The sequence below is a fragment of the Populus trichocarpa genome, chromosome 14 (genome assembly GCF_000002775.5).
Source record: "Populus trichocarpa isolate Nisqually-1 chromosome 14, P.trichocarpa_v4.1, whole genome shotgun sequence".
NCBI classification, from domain to species: Eukaryota; Viridiplantae; Streptophyta; class Magnoliopsida; order Malpighiales; family Salicaceae; genus Populus; species Populus trichocarpa.
In genome coordinates this window covers 7310359-7332162 of record NC_037298.2, presented here as the reverse complement: position 1 = coordinate 7332162, position 21804 = coordinate 7310359, and the positions used below count along the sequence as shown (strand labels likewise).

Here is a 21804-nt window from a genome sequence, read left to right as displayed (position 1 = left end):
TAACTTTTGAGCTCTGCATTGAAAATTAATTATTCTTTTCAGCTGGCTCAGTGTTTAGCCCAGAATTAGAGAGGCATGCAGCTAGACTCTGCCTGAACCTCATTGTTTCGTGACCAGCTCTTGGCGGGAAGAAAAGACCACGAAGGTCATCTGACACTTAAAACCACAATTAACTCCTAAGTAATGAGTTAGTGATCACGCAGCTGCCCTGTCATGGATGGCCATCCTAATAATCAATCGGATTTGAAAAACAAAAGGAGCGATTCGTTCAAGAACTGATGCTATGGTCTGACATTAAAACGGCAGTCCAGCAAAATTAAAAAAGGAAAAGAAAGAGAAAACCCAGAGTTTATTGCCATTAAAACGACTTATATTTTAAACGTTATGAGCTACTGCTTTTCCAGTACTCCAAATGAATACCTCGCCTTCTACAAGATGACTAACTAAAAAGCAGGCTACAATTTCCCTCAACTTTTATTAGTGCAAACATGATATCTGTTCTCGGCGGAGGAAAATAATCTACTTCTGTTGTACAAAGGGAATTGGTATGCATCAATACTCGGTAATGTTTTAAGAATGGTTGGCTCTTCTATTCACATCAAACCGCAGCAATTCATTTGCTGACCCGAACCAAAAATATCTGCATTTCAGACCAATGATCTCAGTTATCTTCTCCGATTTCTACCTTTTAAAGTAAGCACATTGCTAATTCATTCGTCATCTCACTCATGTTCGTTAACTTGGTTCTCCTCATTGCCTCCATCCCCTCTACCCCCATAATTAACCCATGGCAACATGGATTCAAACAAGACAGCCAATGCATTGCGATTCGCAACATCACGTGGAGCAGGGCCACCATCAAGTGGGTTGGCAATTTGTCCCCCATTTCGCTCAGGCTCCCTCATCCTTGGATCAACCATGAAGTTTTGCAAGTTCTCAGGTGGAAGTGTTGGAACTGTATCAGAAAAGTCTGAAACCAGCAAATGGCCGTACCTATAAAGAGAAAGAAATGTCAACTCAAACATGCATGATAAACATGATACCAATAGTTGAATAAACCCGGATGCAATGGATCTATCACATTCTGCAGACCCCTAAATTGACACTCAACCATAAAATTGATTCCGTCATTCAAGGGACACGAGTTATAATAACAATAAATACCATCATTGCTTGTGACAAAACAACAATTAACAACAACAATAACTAACAGATACAAATAGGTGGTTGGAGCAGAATAGAGGAACTGAGTCCATAATTCAAAACACTTACTCATTGTTTTCAGATGAAAAGGCCTCTTTTCTCACACAAGCCCAATCCTTGGCATCACTGGTACTATGTTCTAGAATTTCGATCACTTGTAAAGCACTGACACGAAGCAATTTTTGCAAGTCTGGAAGCCTCCATATGATATAACTTTTCTCTACATATATGTTAATCAGATGATCCAAGGACGCAGACCCTGTTTTCTCTGATCGAAAAAACACATGCTTTATTATATTTGTCCATGCCTGATCTTTCAAAGGTACCTTGGCCACTAACTTTTTAAGGACTGACGGGTGAAGCATTAAAGCCTGCTTCATCAAATCAGCTGAGTTAGACTTTGTAGCACAAGTATCAGCATCTTTTGAGGGTTCCTCTCGCTCAAGATAAAACCGGCAAATGGCAAGAGAGTATGAGAAATTTGGAAACAGCCACAAGGAGTTATCACTTTTATAGTCTTCAGAAAACCATTCCAACCATGCATACTCCTCAGCCCTCAAAGCAAAGTAATCAACACAGAACATGGCCCCCATTGGATCATCTAAATCCAATGAAAGCAACAGTTTGCAAACCTCAAGAGCAGAACGATGACATCCACGTCTGTCCAAATTTTTCATGTGAGTGAAAAGTGTTGTAAACAGTGGCTTGTTCGTTTCATGGCAGATCTTCAACTGGCAATTTGCCTGCAAGGGGGAGAATGTGGGATGCCATGCACATTCCAAGGCATATAAACTCTTCGCAATAGAATCAGCTGACATTTGATTCTCACCCACAAATTTAAAATAGTCTGCCATTGTTACAAGTGAATCCAAGTGATAAGGGTGGTATAACAGAATGCTTGCTATGCCATTCAGATCATGAATAGCCTTGGCAGCTTCAAATGTCCTCTGCGCTTGATCAGAGGAAGATGAGTGAACATACCTGTGTCAATAAAACAATACAGAATCAGGACATGCATGAGCAATGCGTTTGAAAATAAATATATTAGAATTTTTTACATGTGAACTAAACCATAGATAACTTCAATGATAGGCAGAGATGCAATATTTCCTAAAAAAACATGAGAAAAATGGTTGCAATCCATGTAAATGACAAATATATAGAAAAAAACCATATTTAGTAGCCCATATAGAAAATGAACACAACTTATGCAGAAGTAAGATGCTTTACACAGATTTCAGAAATAAGTTCACAAACACAAATGATAATGCTCTGTCCGCAGCCAGATTGCAAAAGACAAAATGCTAGGGCTGCTTGCAACTAGACAGTTGGTTAAAGTGTCTTAGAGATCACTGTACCTTTTCAAAGTCTCATCAGGTGGGTTAAACTTTAAAGACATAATATCATCGCTTCATCCCCCCACTATGATCACTCCCCAGCCCAATAAAGAAAAAAATCCTAGCAATACACCAAAAGCATGTTTCTTGATAACCAAGATAAACCCATGACTAAAAATGAAAAATTCCCAAAGTGAATGCTACCATTCACAAGAAAGTGTCCCCTAAAGGCAAACAAGAATAAAGAATATACATTCAGTAAGAGAGAATGAAGAAACTATCAGTAATGATTGGACATCATAATATCGACAGATGCATAATCTGGGAAATATAGAAATAAAGCAAGGACATTCTTCACCTAAAATGGTGGTATCCATCCTTAGTTTCCAAAAACTCCATGGATAAAGATCCATCCCACCGAGGCCAATGTTCTGATGGAGAGACTAAAATAGTCCTTCTAGTATGATGGGCTCCACGTCTGCCTCCAATAACCTGTCTAGAACTGCTGGCTTGATTACTTTTCTCAAATGATTTCACCACCTTAGAACCAAAAATTCTCCTTAGCTCGTTCTCAGGATTCAAACATTTCGGATCCACTTGTAAGGCGGAAGGTGCACACTGTTTCACAAATTCTGCACAAAGTTTGGAAGTTTCTGGTTTGGTTTTGGTGGGGCAAGGTTGATGTCTTGAAGAATTAACATCCAAGGATAAAGTATCTAACATGTCATCAAAAGGTTCTTTGACTTTATTTGTAACTGAAGACAAACCAGTCTTGCTTTTCTTTTTCTTCTTTTTCTTTGATTTCTGATTGGATGTTGAAATGGCACCAGCCATGCTTTTCATCCCAGACAATTCTTGTTTGTGATTGTTTCCCACTACCATTTCATCATCAATTTCTGGCTCATTCTCCTGCAGCTGAAATCAAACATTAGCAACTGAAAGTAAATGGAAAGTAGATATTGCACTCTTTCCTTTCACAACCACCAGTAATCCTTGAGAACAATTGTAAAACGAGGAACAAAAATTTCACAAACAAATCTCCCAGATAAACTTGCAAATACACTGTTAGCATATCTTCTCAAAGTCAAATGTCCTTCAAAATTTCACATGAATGCATCAATATGCTTGATATTTAACCAAGTCTTCACACTCCAGAGCAATTTGGCCAGTGAACAAAAGCACAAGATGGGGAGTGTAACATATCAGATAAAAAGATCAGTCGAAAAATACTATAAATGATGCTATAAAAGCTGAACCAAGTGCTTAAGAAGACTGTAATAGTCCTTCATAAGCAGGCAAAAATACATAGCCACAGGAAACCGCATGAAAGCTGAACCGAATGTAAAGAATGCTACAAAACTGAACTGATTGTAGTGGATTCTATGAAAACTGGATTGGATGTAAAGGATACCATGCAAACTAAACATATTGCAAAAGAAATGGGTCAACTGCATTGGACGTCCTGTAATGAAAAGGCATGAGCATCTTTTTTCAGTCTCAGTTTTTCTGCTAGCTACAAGGCTCATGGTTTATCAAAACATAGTGCCTCTGGGTGTTGCCCTACTACAGTTTATGCTTTAAAATCTCAAAAGAGACTCTCAATTTCATAAGAGATTAATCACAATTTTACAAAGGGGCAGGTTTTACACAACAATACATCATAGGAAGGTATTGGATGCCCACGTTGAAACTTAAAAGGGAAAACTACATGCATAAACAATAGGTAACATACATACTGGGGTACCTTTCCAAACACTGAATACCCATTATTAAGACATCATAAACAACATAAAAACAAGGATATAAACAACAAAGCAATAAAGATAGTCATGAAGCAATAGGTAACTTTCTGGTTTTGATCAGTTAAAATTGTTGTACAATAGGCGCTAGGATTGGTGAATAAAACCTGATCAACGTCATCATCATTGAGAAGGTCAAATGGGTTTATTGCAGGGCGAGTTCCCGAATAAGGAGATTCACCTTCTTCCTCCTCAGACTCATCATGATGCTGTTGCTGTTGTAGTTCTTGTTCTTTCAGGACTCTCTTCAATAACCTAACTGACATTCTTTCTAACTTTTTTTGCTTCTGAAAAATATCAGAGAATCTGATTGGATTTCCTGTGTTTCGGACCTGAAAGAACAATCTCCTGGAAGACAATAGGGATTGGGATTGGTCTCTTCCTCCTAGAGGCGTAATAAGGGTGGTGGAGACGACGATCTTGCTCAATTAGGAGTCTCTGGATCCTTGCCTAAAATGGTCCGTTGGTTTTAGGCTTTAGCCCCAAGCACCTTCTCTTGTTCTATTTGGGCTCAGCGTGGACCTGGACTCTTCTTTTTCTTCACTAATTAGTATTTCGTAGACTCGTAGCATTAAGCCCAAAGTTGAGAAGCACCGAGAAAAAAATATAATTAGTGTGAAATTGAAATAATAAATAATAAATAATAATCATATCCATATAATTACCATAAACCCAGTGTTTGTTACTTAAAAAAAATAATATAATTCCTGGTATGTAAATCTTATTTTATGAGCATCAAGCCTCCCTGTAGCATTTTTTTTAATAATTAAAATTTATTGAACACGTATTTTTTAAACTATTAATATTTGTTTCTACAATGCAAGTTTTATAATGTTGCAAGATTACGAGAGTATATGTATCGCATATAAGATATTAATTATTTATGTATGATAAAAATAAAAACATCACACACAATTGATATATGTTATAATTTTTATTTTATGATTGTTTTTTAAAATATTTTTTATTTAAAAATATATTAAAATAATATTTTTTTAATTTTTAAAAAATTACTTTTAATATAAGCGTATCAATATAAAAATATTAATTTAAAATAAAAATAAAAATAATTTTTTTAAAATTTTTTTAAAAAGTATTTTAAAAACGTAAAAATAAAAAGTTACGGAGATACTCCCCAAACCCAAAAAAAAAAAAAAGAAAGAAAGAAAAAAGGCTTCGGCTTGATAAGGTAATCAATCCATTACACCGCACCAAATACAGAGCAAAGGCAAAACCCAATCCCCCTCAAGTCTTTCTGTCTTTCCTTTCTCTTCCGCCTCTGCGCAGTTTAGCGACGCTATCAAGAGGTCAGTAGCCATCATACTCTCTCACACTCTCTAATTCATTTGTTTTGACTTGCATTGCTTTCTTTTTACTATTAATCTCTAGGGTTTAGGGTTTATTCCACAAATTTGTTTCCTTTTTCTGTTCTTTAGCTGTTAGCGTTGACAATAATTTCATCTTTTAATTGTGTTTCGTTTGTAGGCATCAATGGGGTCTATACTTCGTGACTGGCAAGGGTTCCACCAATTCCCTGCTGCCACACAGTCCAAACTTGTTGAATTGTTTGCCAAATTAAAGGAAGAGGTTCCATTTTTCAGTCTTTTAATTCAAATTATTTGTTCAACTTCTTCATTAATTGTTTCAGTTTTCATAATTATTTATTGTCTTGGACTATTATATGTTTTTGCAGGGTGTTAATAAAATGACCATACTTGTTATGGGCAAAGGTGGAGTTGGGAAGTCGTCCACTGTCAATTCTCTTCTCGGAGAGCGAGTGGTCAATGTGAGCTCCTTCCAGGTAGCCAATTTCCTGTGATTTTGGCAGCTAGTGGTCTTTGCATGCTCTATATATTTGTATATCGTTGATAATAACAATGCTTGCGTTACAGTCAGAGGGATTCAGACCAGTCATGGTCTCACGTGACCGGGCTGGATTCACGTTGAACATCATTGACACCCCAGGCCTTGTGGAAGGTGGTTATGTCAACTACCAAGCTCTGGAGTTGATTAAACGGTTAGTATTACTAGAATCTTATGTTTTGAGCTCACTTGGATTCCTACCAAATTATTACTTCTGTTGTTCCTTTTTTTAACATTCCTGGATTAAAGATGTGGTGACCGTACATTGATTTTACTTTGGGTGTTGATGTGTCTGCTTATGTAGGTTCCTATTGAATAAGACTATAAATGTTTTGCTCTATGTTGACCGCTTGGATGCATATAGAGTGGATGACTTGGATAAGCAGATTATTAGTGCTATAACTGATAGTTTTGGAAAAGAAATATGGAACAAAAGTTTGCTTGTCCTCACTCATGCTCAGCTTTGCCCACCAGACGATCTCAGTTATGATGTCTTTTGTGGTCGAAGATCAGAGGCTGTTTTGAAGACTATTCGGATGGGAGCACAGATTAGGAAGCGAGATTTTGAGGTGCATGTTTTTCTTAATATGTCTATAAACCCACTTCTCTTGTTTTTGTTCTTTCTTTTCTTTTTCTTTTTTTAAATTCAGTGGGCAACAGCTTCTCATTGGCACTCCGGATATGCAACAATATGCTGACTTGTTTCCAAATGATAAGTGCATAATTTGCTGCATATGCATGTTGATAATCTGTTGCAAACTGCAACTAGCGGAGTGAGCTGGTTTTTTTTTTTTCCATACACTATTTCTCCTAAAATAAATACGCACCCTCTCCCAGAGACCCATATGCATGTATTCATGGGTGCGCATTAGACCATCTTACGCTAATGATCAATGCTATAGATGGAGCCACCATTTCATTTTCTTTCGCTGTCATTTTTTTTCAACATGGAAAAAAAGGACATGCAATGTGATTAATTACTTAGCTGCTGAGTAAGTGGGAGATCTTATAACCTTCTAAGAAACTTGAGGTTCGTGATGCCATGGTTCAAGAGATTTCTACTTGCATTTGTTAGAAAATTAATGGAGAATCATACTTCATTTTTCAATCCACTAAGATACTAAAAACTTATACCATGGTCTTTGCAACTTTCTCCGGTTCAAATGTACATGTTTGGTTGTTGACAAATGCAAAGGAATGCTAAAGTTGGAGATTTGTTGTTTTGCTTCAGCCAATTCATTCTTTTTCCTGCATTGCCAATTATTTACTGCTTCTAGCAACATGCACACCCACAAATGTGGTTTAGATACTTTAAATGAACATTTATTATCAGAGGAATAAACAAAATGGTAAAATAATCTTTAGGTTATTGAGTATGTTTTCAAAGTATCTTCCATTTTCAATTCTCATTAATATCGAACACATGAATTGTTTAGAAAATAATTTCAAGTTCTTTTTCTTCAACCATGACATCCATGTTCATTCTGGATGATGAGGATTACCATGGTAGGTGAAGTTGGTACATATTACAGAGGACTGGATGGGGCATTAGAGAAAGGAGGCTGTTAAATGTTGATGCTAGTGCTCTTGATTGTGATGTTAAAGGAAAGGAGATGATATCTTTATTTTAAGCAGTAATCAACCTTAGTTCCTGTTGACAAAAGTCACAAGTGACTTCATCTAAGTGGTCTCTTGATATGATTTAGCAAGAACACTTCTACTTCCTCTGGGGGAAGATAGAATCCAGGAAGCTAGAGCATTGGGGATATAGGCTTCCTAAGTAAGGATGATTACTAATAATTTCTCATATATGATTACTTGGATGTTGTAGAATGTCTTATGCTGGTATACAAGGCAATTTAATTCGGTAGCTTGAGGAAATCATGGAGAGTTCAAAATAAATTTTATCTGGTGCTTTAAAAGCAAAGGAAGAGGTGAGGTTCCTAGGGAAATTGAGAATCTCAGATGAATATCAAGTTCACGACTAGTGGGAAGGAGAGTGGCATGATGGTGGCTTATGTAATGCAGTTAATTTAGCCCTTTCCCCCTTTATTTCTGTATTGTCACTGTGGAAGTCGGTTGGAGCTCTTTGCCTTGACCACTAGAAAAAGGTAAAGCACGATAGTGCAGTCTGGGAGCACTTGCCAATCATCCCAATTTCTTGTATCCCTTTGAGCCAGATATGCCATGACTACTTGTTCCCTTTTATTCACAAAGCGATTCTCGACTTTCTTTCTTTCTTTTTTACTCTGTCCAGATTTGTCTTCTTTAATTTCATCCCAATTGTCTATGGAGTTCCACTGCATCCTTCAAAAGCAATGCTTTAAAAATATTATCATGAGATATCCTGAGGGTGAAAAGTTTTTCCTTTTATTGCTTTGCATAGCTTTATCTGTTGAATTGTCAAAATATTTTCAAGTTTGAAACTTGGCATTTCACAAGTTACAGTGGAGTTTGGGCAAATATTAAAGATTTGTGTTGGAAAGGAAATTTTTTTCTGTATGATACTACTTCAAAAAAAATACTTTTCTGTTTAGAAAATTAGATGCGCTGTTATTATCAGTGGGAAGGGAAGACTTTGCCTTTTCAAATAATTTCCTCGTCCTGGATCTGAAGTTTGTAAATGAAGATAATTTATGATGTCTGTAAGGAAAGGTCATGCTACTCAAGCTATAAAGTGTGCTTGAAATATTGTGATGTTTTATAATCTCTATTTCAGAGTTCTGTGAATTGATTGGAAATTTCTTACTTCAAAAAATGTATTTTCCAGTGTTGGATGCATGAGATTGAGATATGCATATTTGGTGTCTAAGCAGCTAATTAACCTAGAAGTTGGAGAGGGTCTCACAGAAACTAAACTAATTTTGTGGTTCATGAGTGAACGGGATTCTTCATGGGATGAGAATAATGCCCTGGATTCATATTTGGAAATCTACTATAGTGATGAAAATGCAGAACCATCTTCAACCTTTTTCTTTCTTTTTAGAATTATCTTTGCTATAGTTTTGAGGAGGCGTTAGTAGAAACTAAATTAGCTCTTCAGTTCTTCATGGGATAATCAAAATATGTATTTTCCAGTGTTGGATGCATGAGATTGAGATATGCTCATTTGGTGTCTAAGCAGCTAATTAACTTGGAAGTTGGAGAGGGTGTTACAGAAACCATACTAATTTTGTGGTTCATTAGTGAATGGGATTCTTCATGGGATGTGAATGATGCCCTGGATTCATATTTGGAAATCGACTATAGTGATGAAAATGCCGAACCACCATCTTCAACTTTTTTCTTTCTTTTTGAGAATTATCTTTGCTATAGTTTTGAGGAGGCGTTAATAGAAACTAAATTAGCTTTCCAGTTCTTCATGGGATATTGGTGTCCTGTAATTGTATTTGAAGATTATCTACAATGATGTAAAATGCACATCCATCTCTATGGTATCTGTAAACAGGGAAGATAAATAATTTTTTTTTTGTTCTTAGTGTTCTGTTTATGTAATCAATCATTTGCTTGCTTTTGATGTCTCTAGGATTCTGCTGTTCCAGTTGGTTTGGTTGAAAACAGTGGGAGATGCAACAAAAATGAGAATGATGAAAAGGTTTACTCTTTATGCTCTGAATTTTTGATAATTTATTCATTCATGTAAAAGGTATGTTGCAAATTCCTTATAATTTTGAGTTGCAGATTCTCCCAAATGGGGATGCTTGGATTCCGAGCTTGGTAAAAGAGATTGTTGGGGTTGCAACAAATGGGAAGAAATCTCTTTTAGTTGACGAGAAGTTGGTTAATGGATCCGAGTCAAATGACAGGGGAAAGATATTTATTCCTCTTATCTTGGGGGTCCAGGTAAAAATTTACCTAAATCAAGTATTCTATTTGTGGTAGAACTGGTGCATATGATCAATGTTATTCATTGCTGTTTTCTCATCTTGCAGTGGCTTCTTGTGAAATGGATTCAACGAGAAATAAAAAAAGATATTGTGAAAGGGGGCAAGTATATTTGAGTACTGTTAGGTTGCCCTCAAGTCAGGTGCAAGATCTTATGTGGCTCTTTAATGGCCTCTTCTTCCTTCTTTCTCCACCTTTTTCTATTCATTTCCTTTTATGTCCTTGCATCTTCACTATTTCTGAATATCTAGTCAATCTGTACCTGTGTGTTTGTGTTGTGAGTTCATTTTTTAGGAACAGAATATGAGTGAAAGGAGGCTCTTGCTCTTTAATTAAGTGTCTTCTTTTCCAGTTTTATGTATTTTTTTTCCCGCATTTTTTATTTGAATTTCATTCATGAATTTTTCCATTTAATTTGGTTCTTTTTAGTACTTAAAAATTTCCCTCTATCCTTTACACGTTTAGATGATAGAGCTTACCTGTGAAGAGAGGTGTTCGGGTGCCCTTTCTTTGCAAGTGGAGGTGCCGAAGTTATTGCGCATCGGTTATATATCTTTCTTTATCTTTTGCTCATTTTGATTCCTTGCGGCGATAGTGCGGTGAGCACAAATGAGTTAGCATGGTCTCGGATGCTACTCTCTACCAACCTCTACATGCTAGGAGAATCCGATTTCGCCGACCTATGCAGGGCTAAGACTAAAACTACCTCTTTAAAATGTGGTCCCTGTAGTTTGCTTTAAGTTCTATTAAAATGTTTTGAGCTATTTCTACTGGGCGTGACCTTGTCATTATGTTTATTTCACTCCCGGTGTGTCAGCCAACAGTTAAAGCTGTTTGCCATCTTTCTGCGGAGATTGCGGGTATTTGCAAGAACTCATGGATGGAGGCGGAACCAAAGGATCGGAAGTGGGGGACCAGAGCAGGGAAGGTTTTTAAACAATGGATGCCATCATTAAAGCATACCACCATAGCCTGTAAACATCATTAAAGACACCACAATCATAGTAAAAATCTCATAATTATATATATTATGTGTCCCATGAATTTGCATTGCACGCCTCACAATCATTGCTGGGTTCTTAATCGGCCAAAAACTAGTCAAAATATATACTCCCGGTCACCTTTTTGGATTCTCACCATTGCTGGAGGTCTGATTATGTTGCAGTTTTTCGGTGTGCCTGATGCCCCTTGGCAATCGGTGATTTGGTGTCAAGCGTGCTGGAAGGGCGACAGGCGCAGTTGTCCTGTGGTTGGATTAGCTGGGACTTTTATCATGTTACGGTTCATGGGTAATGCCAGGCATGCAATCGACAGTCTGCACCATTACATGATCCATACAATCAGATCTTCTCCTAAAAAGATGAGCAACACTTGCCCTGTGTTTGACATGGGGACAAGTCCAAAATGTCTACTGTCCTAACCTCATACTGAAGTGGTTAGTTCAAAGGATAAACGGGCAATTTTAATAGTAAACAACAAGTGGCAATCTTTTTTTTTTTTTTTTTCTCCTTCTCTTTTTATCCAAAATGGCTGTGGAATTACACAATCTTTTCCATGAGGTCCATTCCAACCTCCAAGGCTCCCAATTCGCGGATAAAATATTGAAAGGCGCTCCCATTAGGTCCTTCATCGGAGATGGCCAGCCAATTTTATAACGTGGAACTACCTTTTCTTACCCCTCATGACAAATTAGTGGTTTAAGTTTATCATTAAAAACTTGCATCACTTTTATGCTGAAAAATTAGGCCATCCCAAATAGGAATGGTACTGAGTTTCTATTATATCCTTACATATCTCATTAGGTTATCGGGTTTTGGATATGCATGTGTATTTCTCATCTAGATATTACTTGTTACTTATTTTAAAATAAAATAATAATTTATATACTTGAAGTGTGTGTGTGTGTATCAGATTAATTTTGAATCGGATTTAATATTTATACTATATTCATAAATTATCAAATAAGATAATTATATATATATATATATAAACATCCACTCCAATGAATTTGAATTAAATTATGATGAAAATGTCATTAGTACTGACAAAAATTTTAACTAATGACTAAAATATTATTTGGGAGTGTGGATTGTATTTTTTAAAATTTTTAATTTTTTTAAAAGACTTCAAATTAATGTTTTATTATTATTATTATTATTATTATTTTGATGTGCTAATAACAAATACATAAAAAATTATTTAAAAATAAAAATATTTAAAAAAGCATTTATATAACTATCTTAAACACGATATAAATTCTTATCGTAATATGCATCCAATTGGCAACAGGCATTTAACAGAAGGTAGGGCATAATCATGATTAACAGCCACCAGTGCTTGATTGAGTGTGGGAAACCACAGCCACCACCATGCATAAAAGAGAATCAAATCTGGTATCTTAAATAGAAATAGTAATCTAAAAAACACCATGCCATGCTAGCTAGCTAGCTAGCACTTTTCCTCTTGGAACCTTTCGAAACAAATAGCTATAAATTTAGGCCTCTTGTGTTAACATAGGTAGGTATCCAAAGCAGAGCATAAAACACATCATGGGCACTGCTAGTAATTTGAAGCACGCAGCTGTTTCTTTCTTGGTTCCACTTCCTTCAATTCTCTTCTATCTCTACTTCATTAACCATTACAAAACAAGCACCGTAGATGGCACTGCACTCTCTCCTTTCTGGTCATGGTGCGTCGACCACCCTCTTCTTTTGGTCAACGCCCTCTTCTTCTTCAATGTCAATGTTCTCTTCTGGATCATCAGTCAAATCCAAAAGAGCCACTGGGTATGTTACCACGTTATTAGTATTACATTTTCCAATCAAGTTTTGTTTCTTTTTGTTTTCTTGGATTCGTTTATTGAATTTTGTTTTGTGGGTGCTGCAGATGATAGATTTGTATTGGACTGTGATACCAATGTTGCTCGTTTATTACTATGCAACATACCCTTTGGCCCAATATAACTTGTGGAGGTCGAGAATTGTGATAGCATTGACATGGATTTGGAGTTTGAGACTTACCCACAACTACTTTAGGCGGGAAAAGTGGCAATGGGGTGTCAGAGAGGATTGGAGGTTCACTGATATGCGTGGCCAGTATGGCAAGCATTGGTGGTGGATTTCCTTCTTTTCTGTCTATGCTTCTCAGCAGGTAATGTATGATTGTATCTTTGCTTATTTGTATTGATAATTTGGTTCTTAATTGAGGATAATTGACTGATCTGAATTTGGTTAAAACTGCTTGACGAATTGCCACAATGAGATTTCACTAGCTGGAAGCTTTTCAAAGTATTTTGGCTTTACTTGTTATGTTGATGTCTTGTGTGTTTAGTCTGCCATGAATTGTTGCAGAAAGTTGAAATTTCTCAGCCACAAGCTCTTTAATGGCGATTCTTTTCTTATTTGGTGATCTCTAATATTGCAGATGTTTCTGGTTGGTATATGTCTCCCATTCTATATTGTTCACTCAGTTGATAAGCCATTGGATGTCTGGGATTTTGTTGCTGTCGCTGTATGCTTGTGTGGAATTGTGATTGCATACTTTGCTGATACGCAACTTCATGAATTTGTGACAAGAAACGACAAATTAAAAGAGCTTGGAAAACCAACGGTGCCAAATCTTGATAGGGGCTTGTGGGGTTACTCACGGCATCCAAATTATTTTGGGGAGCAGCTGTGGTGGTGGGGACTGGTGATATTTGCATGGATCCTGGGACATGGATGGGCTTTCGTTGGGGCCTTTGTTAATAGTATGTGCTTGGCATATGTTACCGTGCTTGTAGAACAGCGGATGCTGAAACAGGAGTACAGAGCTGAAGCATACAGGCTTTATCAGAAGACAACTTCAGTGTGGATCCCTTGGTTCAGGTCACCTGCTTTTGCTAGAAAAGATAAGGACACTTGAACTGATACAGGTCCCAGTGTCCAGCTTCTGTAGTTCTTTATAATCTGTTGTTCTTCAGCAATTGTTCATGTTCTCTGTTGTTGATTTCAAATTGTCTGTGTGTAGCTAATAGATCACTGTATGGAAATGTATAAATTATCGTTGCATTTTCTTTGAAGTTCGCCATGTCATCTGAAATTTTGAGCATATGCTGAATGTTGAGTTCTGGATTTCCCATGCTACCCGTTTTGTCATCAGGTTCCTTCTCGCAAAAAATTGAACACAGTAGTTTGTTGTATGACGTGAATGGTGAAGCAAAATTTGGCTGCAATGCCATTGTAGCTCTTAAATGTATTGGGCAGAAATCTAGCTTTATTATAGTGGTGTCTCAACTGAAAATGAATACTGGCCTGCTCAGAATTTTTTTCCTCCCGAGGGCTGTGCTGGTGCAGATCACCTATGTCACTGTCACATCTGAGCTGTTGAAGTTTGTTAACAATGTCTCAAGTGTCTACTGTCTTAACTTATGTTGGATGTTCTTCTAGCGTAATTGTGAACCTTGGCCATTAGGTGTTTTGGGTTCTTCCGTAAAGTCATGAAACACGTTGTATCAAAATAATAAGAGTAAGCAGATACTCTCTATAGAGCCGTTAAGGGGAATGCCATTGCTTGCCAGTATGCACAAGCATTCCTCATGAGAGGGAAGAAGAAGAAACTAGAGCTAACATGAATGTCATATTGTTAGCTCCCTGTGCAAATAAGTTTACTGGTCTTTAGCCCGGTCAGAAGAGCTGCTTGCTCCTCAACATACCCCAATGAAGCCACTAGCTCTATTCCTGCAACCAGAAATACCAAGCAGCTCTTTCATTAGCATTCCATAAAAATCTTTCTGCTTCTAGCTTGGGGGGTTATCCTTAAAGATCATATGTTAGGAACCAGCAAAGTTTCTGGATGATTTCTGTGGATGTGGTTTTGCAGGTCATGTATTAAACATTAGAAGAGATCCTGATTTTACAGCATGAGATGGTTTAACCTTTGAATCCTGGGACGTAGGGATGCTGCTACAATGAACTTCGTATAGGATTAACAGAAACGTGATTATTGGATACCATTTTAGTTTGATAGGATAAAAAGCTTTATTCCATGAACCTGTCAAAAAGAGGAGTGGATGTCTCACTCAGCAGACATTAAATTAAGGGTTTCCAAAGAAATTATGATATAGAATTGAAGGCCAGATAAATTTTGAAAATTTGACAATGAACAGATCACATCGTATGTAAAAGGGAATGTTTTATAGATCAACTCATGAATTTGTTTCAATGGACTAGAATTGTGTTATATTGGAACCCTTGGGGGTTAGATGATTCAGAAAGCTTGCTGGTGCTTAACCTTATCAATTGTGAGCTCATCACTGTCGGTTCCGACAATTTGATGGAAGAATGGCTGAACAGAAGTAGATGGCTTCAAGTTGAGATATAACGAGTTTTGGATCCATTAGAATGAAGGTATGGATCAGGTATTGTTATTTATGAAGAGGTTAATGCTCTTGGCCTATATATTCTGTTTTTTTAAGGATTACATGTTGAAATATTGTCATTTACTTCTAGAGCTTTCATGATTTCTTTTGCTGTTTTATTCTAACATGCCATTACTCGTGGAGAGTAGCTTTCCGACTTCTTAAACAAGGTGCTGTTGCTCTAAGTGTAGTCTGTTCTGTACCGTGTGAGACTCGCATTATTATGGCAACATATCCTGGTACTTGGTGTGGCCTGAGTTTGAATGCTTTGTGAGAAGATGATGAAGCGCTTGAGCCGTGTCAAACCTGCAAAAATTGTGGTCCACTCAATTAAAACCCGTGAACCTACCATGTACATTTTGAGCCAGTGAACCTATCATGTACCTCATTAATGAAACTAATATGCAGCATCGGAACACAACAGGACAGAGGTTTGGATGGCGATGGTCCTGGTGGATGAATCTCTATAATGCTGTAACGCGAGGATGGGTGATGGACAACTAGCACAATTTTGAACCTGGGTATTGCTTCACGGTATGCCGAGTCCCTTTAAAGATTAGATTTCTATATCGAAACTGACAGGATTGTGTTTCTTCAATAGAAATGGCGGTCATCCTTCCAATGAGATATCGTATCCTTCTACATTTTATGGCATAACAAAGTATTGCTGCAGGAGCAAAGGAATGCTATACGATGTCTTGGGGTAGAAATCCTCATGCTATTATCCGCCCATGAAACTTCGGGGCTAAATCATACCAAACCATAAGACATTCGACCTCCAGCCTCCAGCCCAAGCCAACCAGCTATCTCCTTCCTTTTAAATGTTCTTGAGCACGACATTCAATTGTGCATTGCAGACACTTGATTTTATCAAGGAAGATATCAAACATTACTTTGCTGTCTTTCCTCTTTTCTGGTTAGTTCTGTCTGTCAATTGCCATCTCTGTGAAGCATTCTAGTTCCAAAACTATTTTGGATAGGTCTGGTCGTGCTACTCGAAGGCTCACCAATGCTATGAGTCCTATAGTGTTGTTGTTGGTATAACGTTAAAGACCCTTGGAGGCTTATCCTGCCGGTAAACGGTCTCCACCCTCGTATCATCATCCAGTTTTTGAATTCTAAAGGATATCAGGCGGTTTCCTGTGGGTATACTAGTTCAGGGATAAATGGTCTGTTTTAAATCTGATTCGAAAAGTAAATATTTCCAGCACGAAAATCAAGAGTGAAGAGATAGAGCCTTCAAGTTCATGTGATATTGTCAGTGCAACGGATTTTGCCCATCAGAGCTGAACCACCAACTTCATGTTTGTCTTCTCTTTCCTGTGTTTTGTACTTGGAAATTGAAGTGGATCCGTAATTGAGCACCAAAAGCATTGAAAGGACTTAAATAAAAAAGTTTGAGTAACAAATAAAAGAGACTAAACATCTGTTTTATCTTCAATTTCGGTTCCTTAATCTCTAAATCTTTAAAATCAATAAGATTGAATTTGATTTGCTCAAACCAAATAATAAAACATTCCCCGACGAGGTTCTTAAACACAATTATAAAAATAAATCACAAAAATCAATTTCAGATCAAAGCAACATTAAAGAAGCAAAATTATGGGGCCAAAAAAAAACTCAAGTACATGAAAAAAAGCTTTGATTGTGTGAATTCATAGTGAAAGCTCTCATGCCATAGTAAATGACTAATGCCTTTTAATTTTTTTTTAATGTATTTGGCCTTTGTCCCCTAAATGCAACTAAAATCACATTGTATGTCACTAGTTTACGAGATGATGTTATTTTGCGACTTGAATAAAAATAAATGAATGTAAAATAAAAATATTTACATTATAAGAAATTATTTGACATTATTATTAAACTTGATCAAATAAATCAATATTAAAACCTTATGATCCAACTCATTACTTAATTCAGGTTTAAAATTAAATTATAAGGAAGTTTTCATAACATGACTCATTCGACTTGATAAGTTTAGAGACAATCTGGACGACCAGTAAAAATCATGGTATGGATTTAAAAAAATAACTCAAGATAATTTTTTTTAATATTAAGACATTGCATATTGGATGGATCTTTGCTTAATGACTTAACTATCAAATTCATAATCTGCGTAATGAACTCCACAATAATAAAATAGACGCTTATAAAATTGAGTATAAACCAAATGTTAGGGTGTTTGTTTAAGACTGTAATAATAAAAAAAATTTAAAAAAATGATAGAGATAAAAGAAAAAAAAAGAAGTGAAAATGACAACAAAAAAAAAGATGTAAAAAAAAAAAAAAACTAGCTGACATCCTTCACTGTTAATAATAATAATAATAATAATAAAAGAGATGAGTTGACTCCAAACCTTTTTTTAGATGTATTAGGTGATTACTAAAAATCCATTTAGGAAATGTCAATTAAGAAATGAATTTATATTTGAAATCGTAATTAATGTTTAAAAAATCATTAGATGTTGAAGCAATCTGTTGTTTTGAGAGAGGGCTTATAGTTATAATAAAAAAAAAAAAAAAAGGGCATCACGTTGATTGTTGAAGGATGATGAATGATGATGATGCTGTTAAAATCGGGACAAAGGAAGCGAAAATGAAACCTTATGTTATAGAGATAGGGCGCAGAGGGCATATATATGTAGTAAATAATGTATTCCAACTTCCAAGATTGTTTGTCACACTGCTTTCAGCAATCAATGAGAAACCGTGACAAAAAGTGCCAAGAGGAGATACATAGCGAATAGATTATTTTATTTTTATATTCGTTTTCAAATTATAGTTATTTTAAGAAATATTAAATTAATATTTTCTTAATGATTTTAATAATATTTTTAAGAAAATCTTAATATGTTAACATTATAAATAAAAAGAATTAAAAAAAGAAAAATTATCTTTAATGATCAAATAAATTTCCACCTTTTCTGTATCTCTGTTTATTCATCCTGCGACATGTGATGAGTATCCGAATTCAGCTTTGTTTGTCTTGATTGCGATTCTGACTTGCGCACATCAGCTCTAGGCTATAAGCCAAACTAGGCTCACGCTCTGTATTTAGCAGCAAGCAACTGCAAAAGGGCATCGGGGTTTGCAAACCAGATTGAGTAGAGAACAACAATGGCGAAGAAGAACAAACCAAGTCTTTCGCTTTCTCACTTTGTTGGGGTAGTGGTTTTTTCTCTCTTCTTCGTTCCAAAATCCGTTTTGGGTGTGAAACAAGAGCTACGTTTTGGAAAAAATGGTGAGTTCAAAATACTGCAAGTGGCAGATATGCACTTTGCAGATGGCAAGACCACGCCTTGCCTTGACGTGTTCCCAAATCAAATGCGTTCTTGCTCTGACCTCAACACTACTGCCTTCGTTGAGCGCATGATTCAAGCTGAGAAACCCGATTTTATTGTTTTCACTGGTACACTTCCATCTGCACTCAGTTACTTTTTTTTTTTATTTCTGATTCCAAATTTATGTTATTGGTTCTGATTCTTTTTGTCTATGTATGATTTTATTTTGAAATTTGGAGAAAACCCGGTTGTTAATTTGTTTACCTTAGCAAGTTTCCTAATGTGCTAACAGTATATGGCATTTAGTGGCTAAGCTTTAACAAGTATGTTCCTTTCACAATCTAAGCTAATGGAAGTATTATTTGCACTGTGGCCAATAGGGGATAACATCTTTGGCTTTGATGCCACCGATGCTGCAAAATCACTGAATGCTGCCTTTTGGCCAGCAATTGAATCGAACATCCCATGGGCTGCTGTTTTGGGGAACCATGATCAAGATTCTACTTTGTCAAGGGAAGGAGTCATGAAACATGTTGTTGGCCTTAAGAATACTCTCTCTCAAGTCAACCCTGCTGAGTCTCACATCATTGATGGTTTTGGGAACTATAACCTGGAGATTGGCGGGGTTAAAGATTCATGTTTTGAAAACAAATCAGCTCTTAATCTTTATTTCCTTGATAGCGGAGACTATTCCACCGTTCCGGCAATCCCTGGCTATGGTTGGATCAAGCCCTCTCAGCAGCTTTGGTTCCAACGCACTTCTGCAAAGCTTCGGGTAATAATTACCACTATTTTTTACAATCGAAGTAATCAGTAGGTCATTCTATGAGCTACTTTTATCATTTATTAGTAAAAAGAACCACTACTTTGTCTACACACAAATAGAATAGACATTACGCAGATAGTTTCAACTTGAAATGAGTGCAATAGCTTAATTGTGATCTGTTGAATAGCCATTTTTCCCTTTTCTCTTCAGAGAGCCTACATGAGACAGCCAGAGGCTCAAAAAGGACCTGCACCTGGGCTGGTGTACTTTCACATCCCATTGCCTGAATTTGCAAGTTTTGATTCATCAAACGTCACAGGGGTGAGACAAGAAGGCATTAGCTCTGCTTCTGTGAACTCGGGTTTCTTCACAACCATGGTAGAAGCTGGGGACGTGAAAGCTGTTTTCACAGGACATGATCATCTCAATGACTTCTGTGGTGAGCTTACTGGTATACAACTTTGTTATGCTGGGGGTTTTGGATACCATGCCTACGGGAAGGCGGGGTGGTCAAGGAGGGCAAGGGTGGTGGTAGCATCCTTGGAAAAGACAGAGAAAGGAGGTTGGGGAGCTGTCAAGTCTATCAAAACATGGAAGCGCCTTGATGATGAACACCTTACTGCTATAGATGGTCAGGTCCTTTGGAGCAAGAGTCGTGCAGGTAAGTTCTTACTTAACAACCCTTAATTAATCATTTGCACATGTTGAAACTGTACAAGACAGACAAACGGATAGTGTCTCTCAAGGACATCGTTGTGGAGCATGTCACCAATAACTATTAGGAAATGCAATATACTGGAAACAGAAATCGCAGGTTTTGTCTTTGTATGTTGGCGTATTGGTGCCTTGTGCTTTCTTGCTTGTGTTCTGGCAAATAATATTAACCAGTTTATTTACTTAAAGATCAATGACTTGTACTGCTGGCCGATACTAATTTGTGTTCATCTTTTTATTGAAAAGCTCTTCATTCACTTGCCCGTTTTCAATTGATATTAATTAGTTTCATCTTCTTATCCTTGAATTGTCATATTGCACTGTGCAGTTAATCGTCACTACCATGATCTACATGCTCATCAATATAGAAAATTTAGCATAGTTAGCTATGACCATGATCTACATTCTCATCAATATAAAAACTTTAGCATAAGAAAAGATATAATGACGCCCATTGAAAGTTCAGGCTGCAATTACCTGTCTACATTACCTAATCCATTTTCTGCAATGAATCGTACAATTGTTTCTTTTGTTTCAGATGTTTCGTAGTTTAGCAACAAAGTAGACAAGACATTGGCAATGCCTGTGGTGCTAGGTTGTTCACTTTTGCTTTATGTTGCAAAAAAAAAAACAAAAAAAAACAAAAAAAACCATGCTTCATTTTCTTTTTGGCCTTTCACTTGATTATGAAAAGGTATATCCTTGTAACAAGGTTTCCCCCTGTCTATCTCCTTCATTACCAAAGTGAGGCACCTTTTCACCAGTTATGGAACTTCCTTCTACATCAGTTGCTTTGTGTTTCTCAGGTGTCAGTAACTGTTGCATATGTTCTTATTGGGTAGGAGCTGGTGCATTCCTGTTTTCTGTTTCATGTCTTCCCTTCTTTGTTTACTATTTTTTCATTTGCTTGAACAGGAGTACGTAGAAAGAAACAGGTTGGTGATGCTGAGTGATGAGCACATGAGATGGCTTACCAAGGGGAAGTAAGTTTTGAATCAATTTAAGTGGGAATGTTTCACATATTTTGTAACGTTATTCATAGATTTTGATATACATGTCCTTGAAGTAAATGAAAAAAGTAAAGGTAATTACAAAAGGCAATAAATGGATAATCATGCTTGAGGAAGGTTCAAGAATTTGATCATAAAATGTAATATTTAATGGTCTATGGAAATATGATTACTAGATACGATAGCCTGTATCTTGCACACTGAGATGTTGAGTGCAATTGCATCTGGCATGTTGTGATCCAACAGGCTGTATCTTGAGTCAATATGGTTGATTACACCAAACAACATATTGAGTCCTGCCGTCCTGGAGTCAACTTATTAATCGAAATGCAATGAGCATCTTGTATTTGGTTCTTAACAAACAAAATAACGTATGCTGCTGGACACACATAAGAATCTGGGAATCAAAGGATCATGGAGCTTTTGGATTGTTTCTTCATTACTGATGTGGGAATTTTTCAATGCCTATGACTGAAAACGAAATTGAAGGTATCACGACAGGGATGGCTGGAATTCTGTCATCCTGCTCAAACAGGCAGTCATGCAGA

General features: G+C 36.7%; 4 protein-coding genes across 5 annotated transcripts; 3 read left to right on the top strand and 1 right to left on the bottom strand.

Moving 5' to 3' along the window:
• Positions 1–330: 330 nt before the first annotated feature.
• LOC7486827 (uncharacterized) lies at positions 331–4796 on the bottom strand. Of its 2 annotated transcripts, none has more exons than XM_024585794.2 (4): positions 4447–4796; positions 2899–3455; positions 1273–2184; positions 331–993 (listed from the first exon to the last, which is right to left on the bottom strand). In XM_024585794.2, the coding sequence occupies exons 1-4, from the start codon at positions 4603–4605 to the stop codon at positions 723–725; spliced, it is 1899 nt and encodes a 632-aa protein (XP_024441562.1). In that variant the 5' UTR covers positions 4606–4796; the 3' UTR covers positions 331–722. The 2 variants fall into 2 exon arrangements, with proteins under 2 accessions (XP_024441562.1, XP_006375407.1); XM_006375345.3 differs by having other exon boundaries at positions 2899–3449.
• Positions 4797–5480: 684 nt separating this feature from the next.
• On the top strand, positions 5481–10501 carry LOC7486826 (translocase of chloroplast 33, chloroplastic). The gene is made up of 8 exons (XM_024584342.2): positions 5481–5646; positions 5825–5926; positions 6033–6140; positions 6232–6356; positions 6507–6771; positions 9729–9797; positions 9884–10045; positions 10135–10501. The coding sequence occupies exons 2-8, from the start codon at positions 5831–5833 to the stop codon at positions 10201–10203; spliced, it is 894 nt and encodes a 297-aa protein (XP_024440110.1). The 5' UTR covers positions 5481–5646; positions 5825–5830; the 3' UTR covers positions 10204–10501.
• Positions 10502–12494: 1993 nt separating this feature from the next.
• LOC7486824 (uncharacterized protein C594.04c) lies at positions 12495–14147 on the top strand. The gene is made up of 3 exons (XM_002320882.4): positions 12495–12873; positions 12974–13237; positions 13511–14147. Exons 1-3 carry the CDS (start codon positions 12637–12639, stop codon positions 13988–13990), a joined length of 981 nt encoding a protein of 326 aa, XP_002320918.1. The 5' UTR covers positions 12495–12636; the 3' UTR covers positions 13991–14147.
• Positions 14148–18376: 4229 nt separating this feature from the next.
• LOC7486823 (probable inactive purple acid phosphatase 29) lies at positions 18377–21433 on the top strand. The gene is made up of 4 exons (XM_002320881.4): positions 18377–18894; positions 19147–19541; positions 19743–20193; positions 21162–21433. Exons 1-4 carry the CDS (start codon positions 18603–18605, stop codon positions 21197–21199), a joined length of 1176 nt encoding a protein of 391 aa, XP_002320917.3. The 5' UTR covers positions 18377–18602; the 3' UTR covers positions 21200–21433.
• Positions 21434–21804: the final 371 nt, after the last annotated feature.

What these genes read in the sequence shown, in the direction of transcription:
- LOC7486827 (XM_024585794.2), bottom strand. Translation starts at nt 4,605, where the DNA reads ATGTCAGTTAGGTTATTGAAGAGAGTCCTGAAAGAACAAGAACTACAA. An exon ending in ATGATGATGACGTTGATCAG is followed by an intron (nt 3,456 to 4,446) that starts GTTTTATTCACC and finishes GTTTGATTTCAG; the next exon opens with CTGCAGGAGAATGAGCCAGA. An exon ending in GATGGATACCACCATTTTAG is followed by an intron (nt 2,185 to 2,898) that starts GTGAAGAATGTC and finishes TTATTGACACAG; the next exon opens with GTATGTTCACTCATCTTCCT.
- LOC7486823 (XM_002320881.4), top strand. Translation starts at nt 18,603, where the DNA reads ATGGCGAAGAAGAACAAACCAAGTCTTTCGCTTTCTCACTTTGTTGGG. An exon ending in CGATTTTATTGTTTTCACTG is followed by an intron (nt 18,895 to 19,146) that starts GTACACTTCCAT and finishes TGTGGCCAATAG; the next exon opens with GGGATAACATCTTTGGCTTT. An exon ending in GCACTTCTGCAAAGCTTCGG is followed by an intron (nt 19,542 to 19,742) that starts GTAATAATTACC and finishes TTTTCTCTTCAG; the next exon opens with AGAGCCTACATGAGACAGCC.
- LOC7486826 (XM_024584342.2), top strand. Translation starts at nt 5,831, where the DNA reads ATGGGGTCTATACTTCGTGACTGGCAAGGGTTCCACCAATTCCCTGCT. An exon ending in AAAATGAGAATGATGAAAAG is followed by an intron (nt 9,798 to 9,883) that starts GTTTACTCTTTA and finishes TTTGAGTTGCAG; the next exon opens with ATTCTCCCAAATGGGGATGC. An exon ending in CTCTTATCTTGGGGGTCCAG is followed by an intron (nt 10,046 to 10,134) that starts GTAAAAATTTAC and finishes CTCATCTTGCAG; the next exon opens with TGGCTTCTTGTGAAATGGAT.
- LOC7486824 (XM_002320882.4), top strand. Translation starts at nt 12,637, where the DNA reads ATGGGCACTGCTAGTAATTTGAAGCACGCAGCTGTTTCTTTCTTGGTT. An exon ending in AAATCCAAAAGAGCCACTGG is followed by an intron (nt 12,874 to 12,973) that starts GTATGTTACCAC and finishes TGGGTGCTGCAG; the next exon opens with ATGATAGATTTGTATTGGAC. An exon ending in CTGTCTATGCTTCTCAGCAG is followed by an intron (nt 13,238 to 13,510) that starts GTAATGTATGAT and finishes CTAATATTGCAG; the next exon opens with ATGTTTCTGGTTGGTATATG.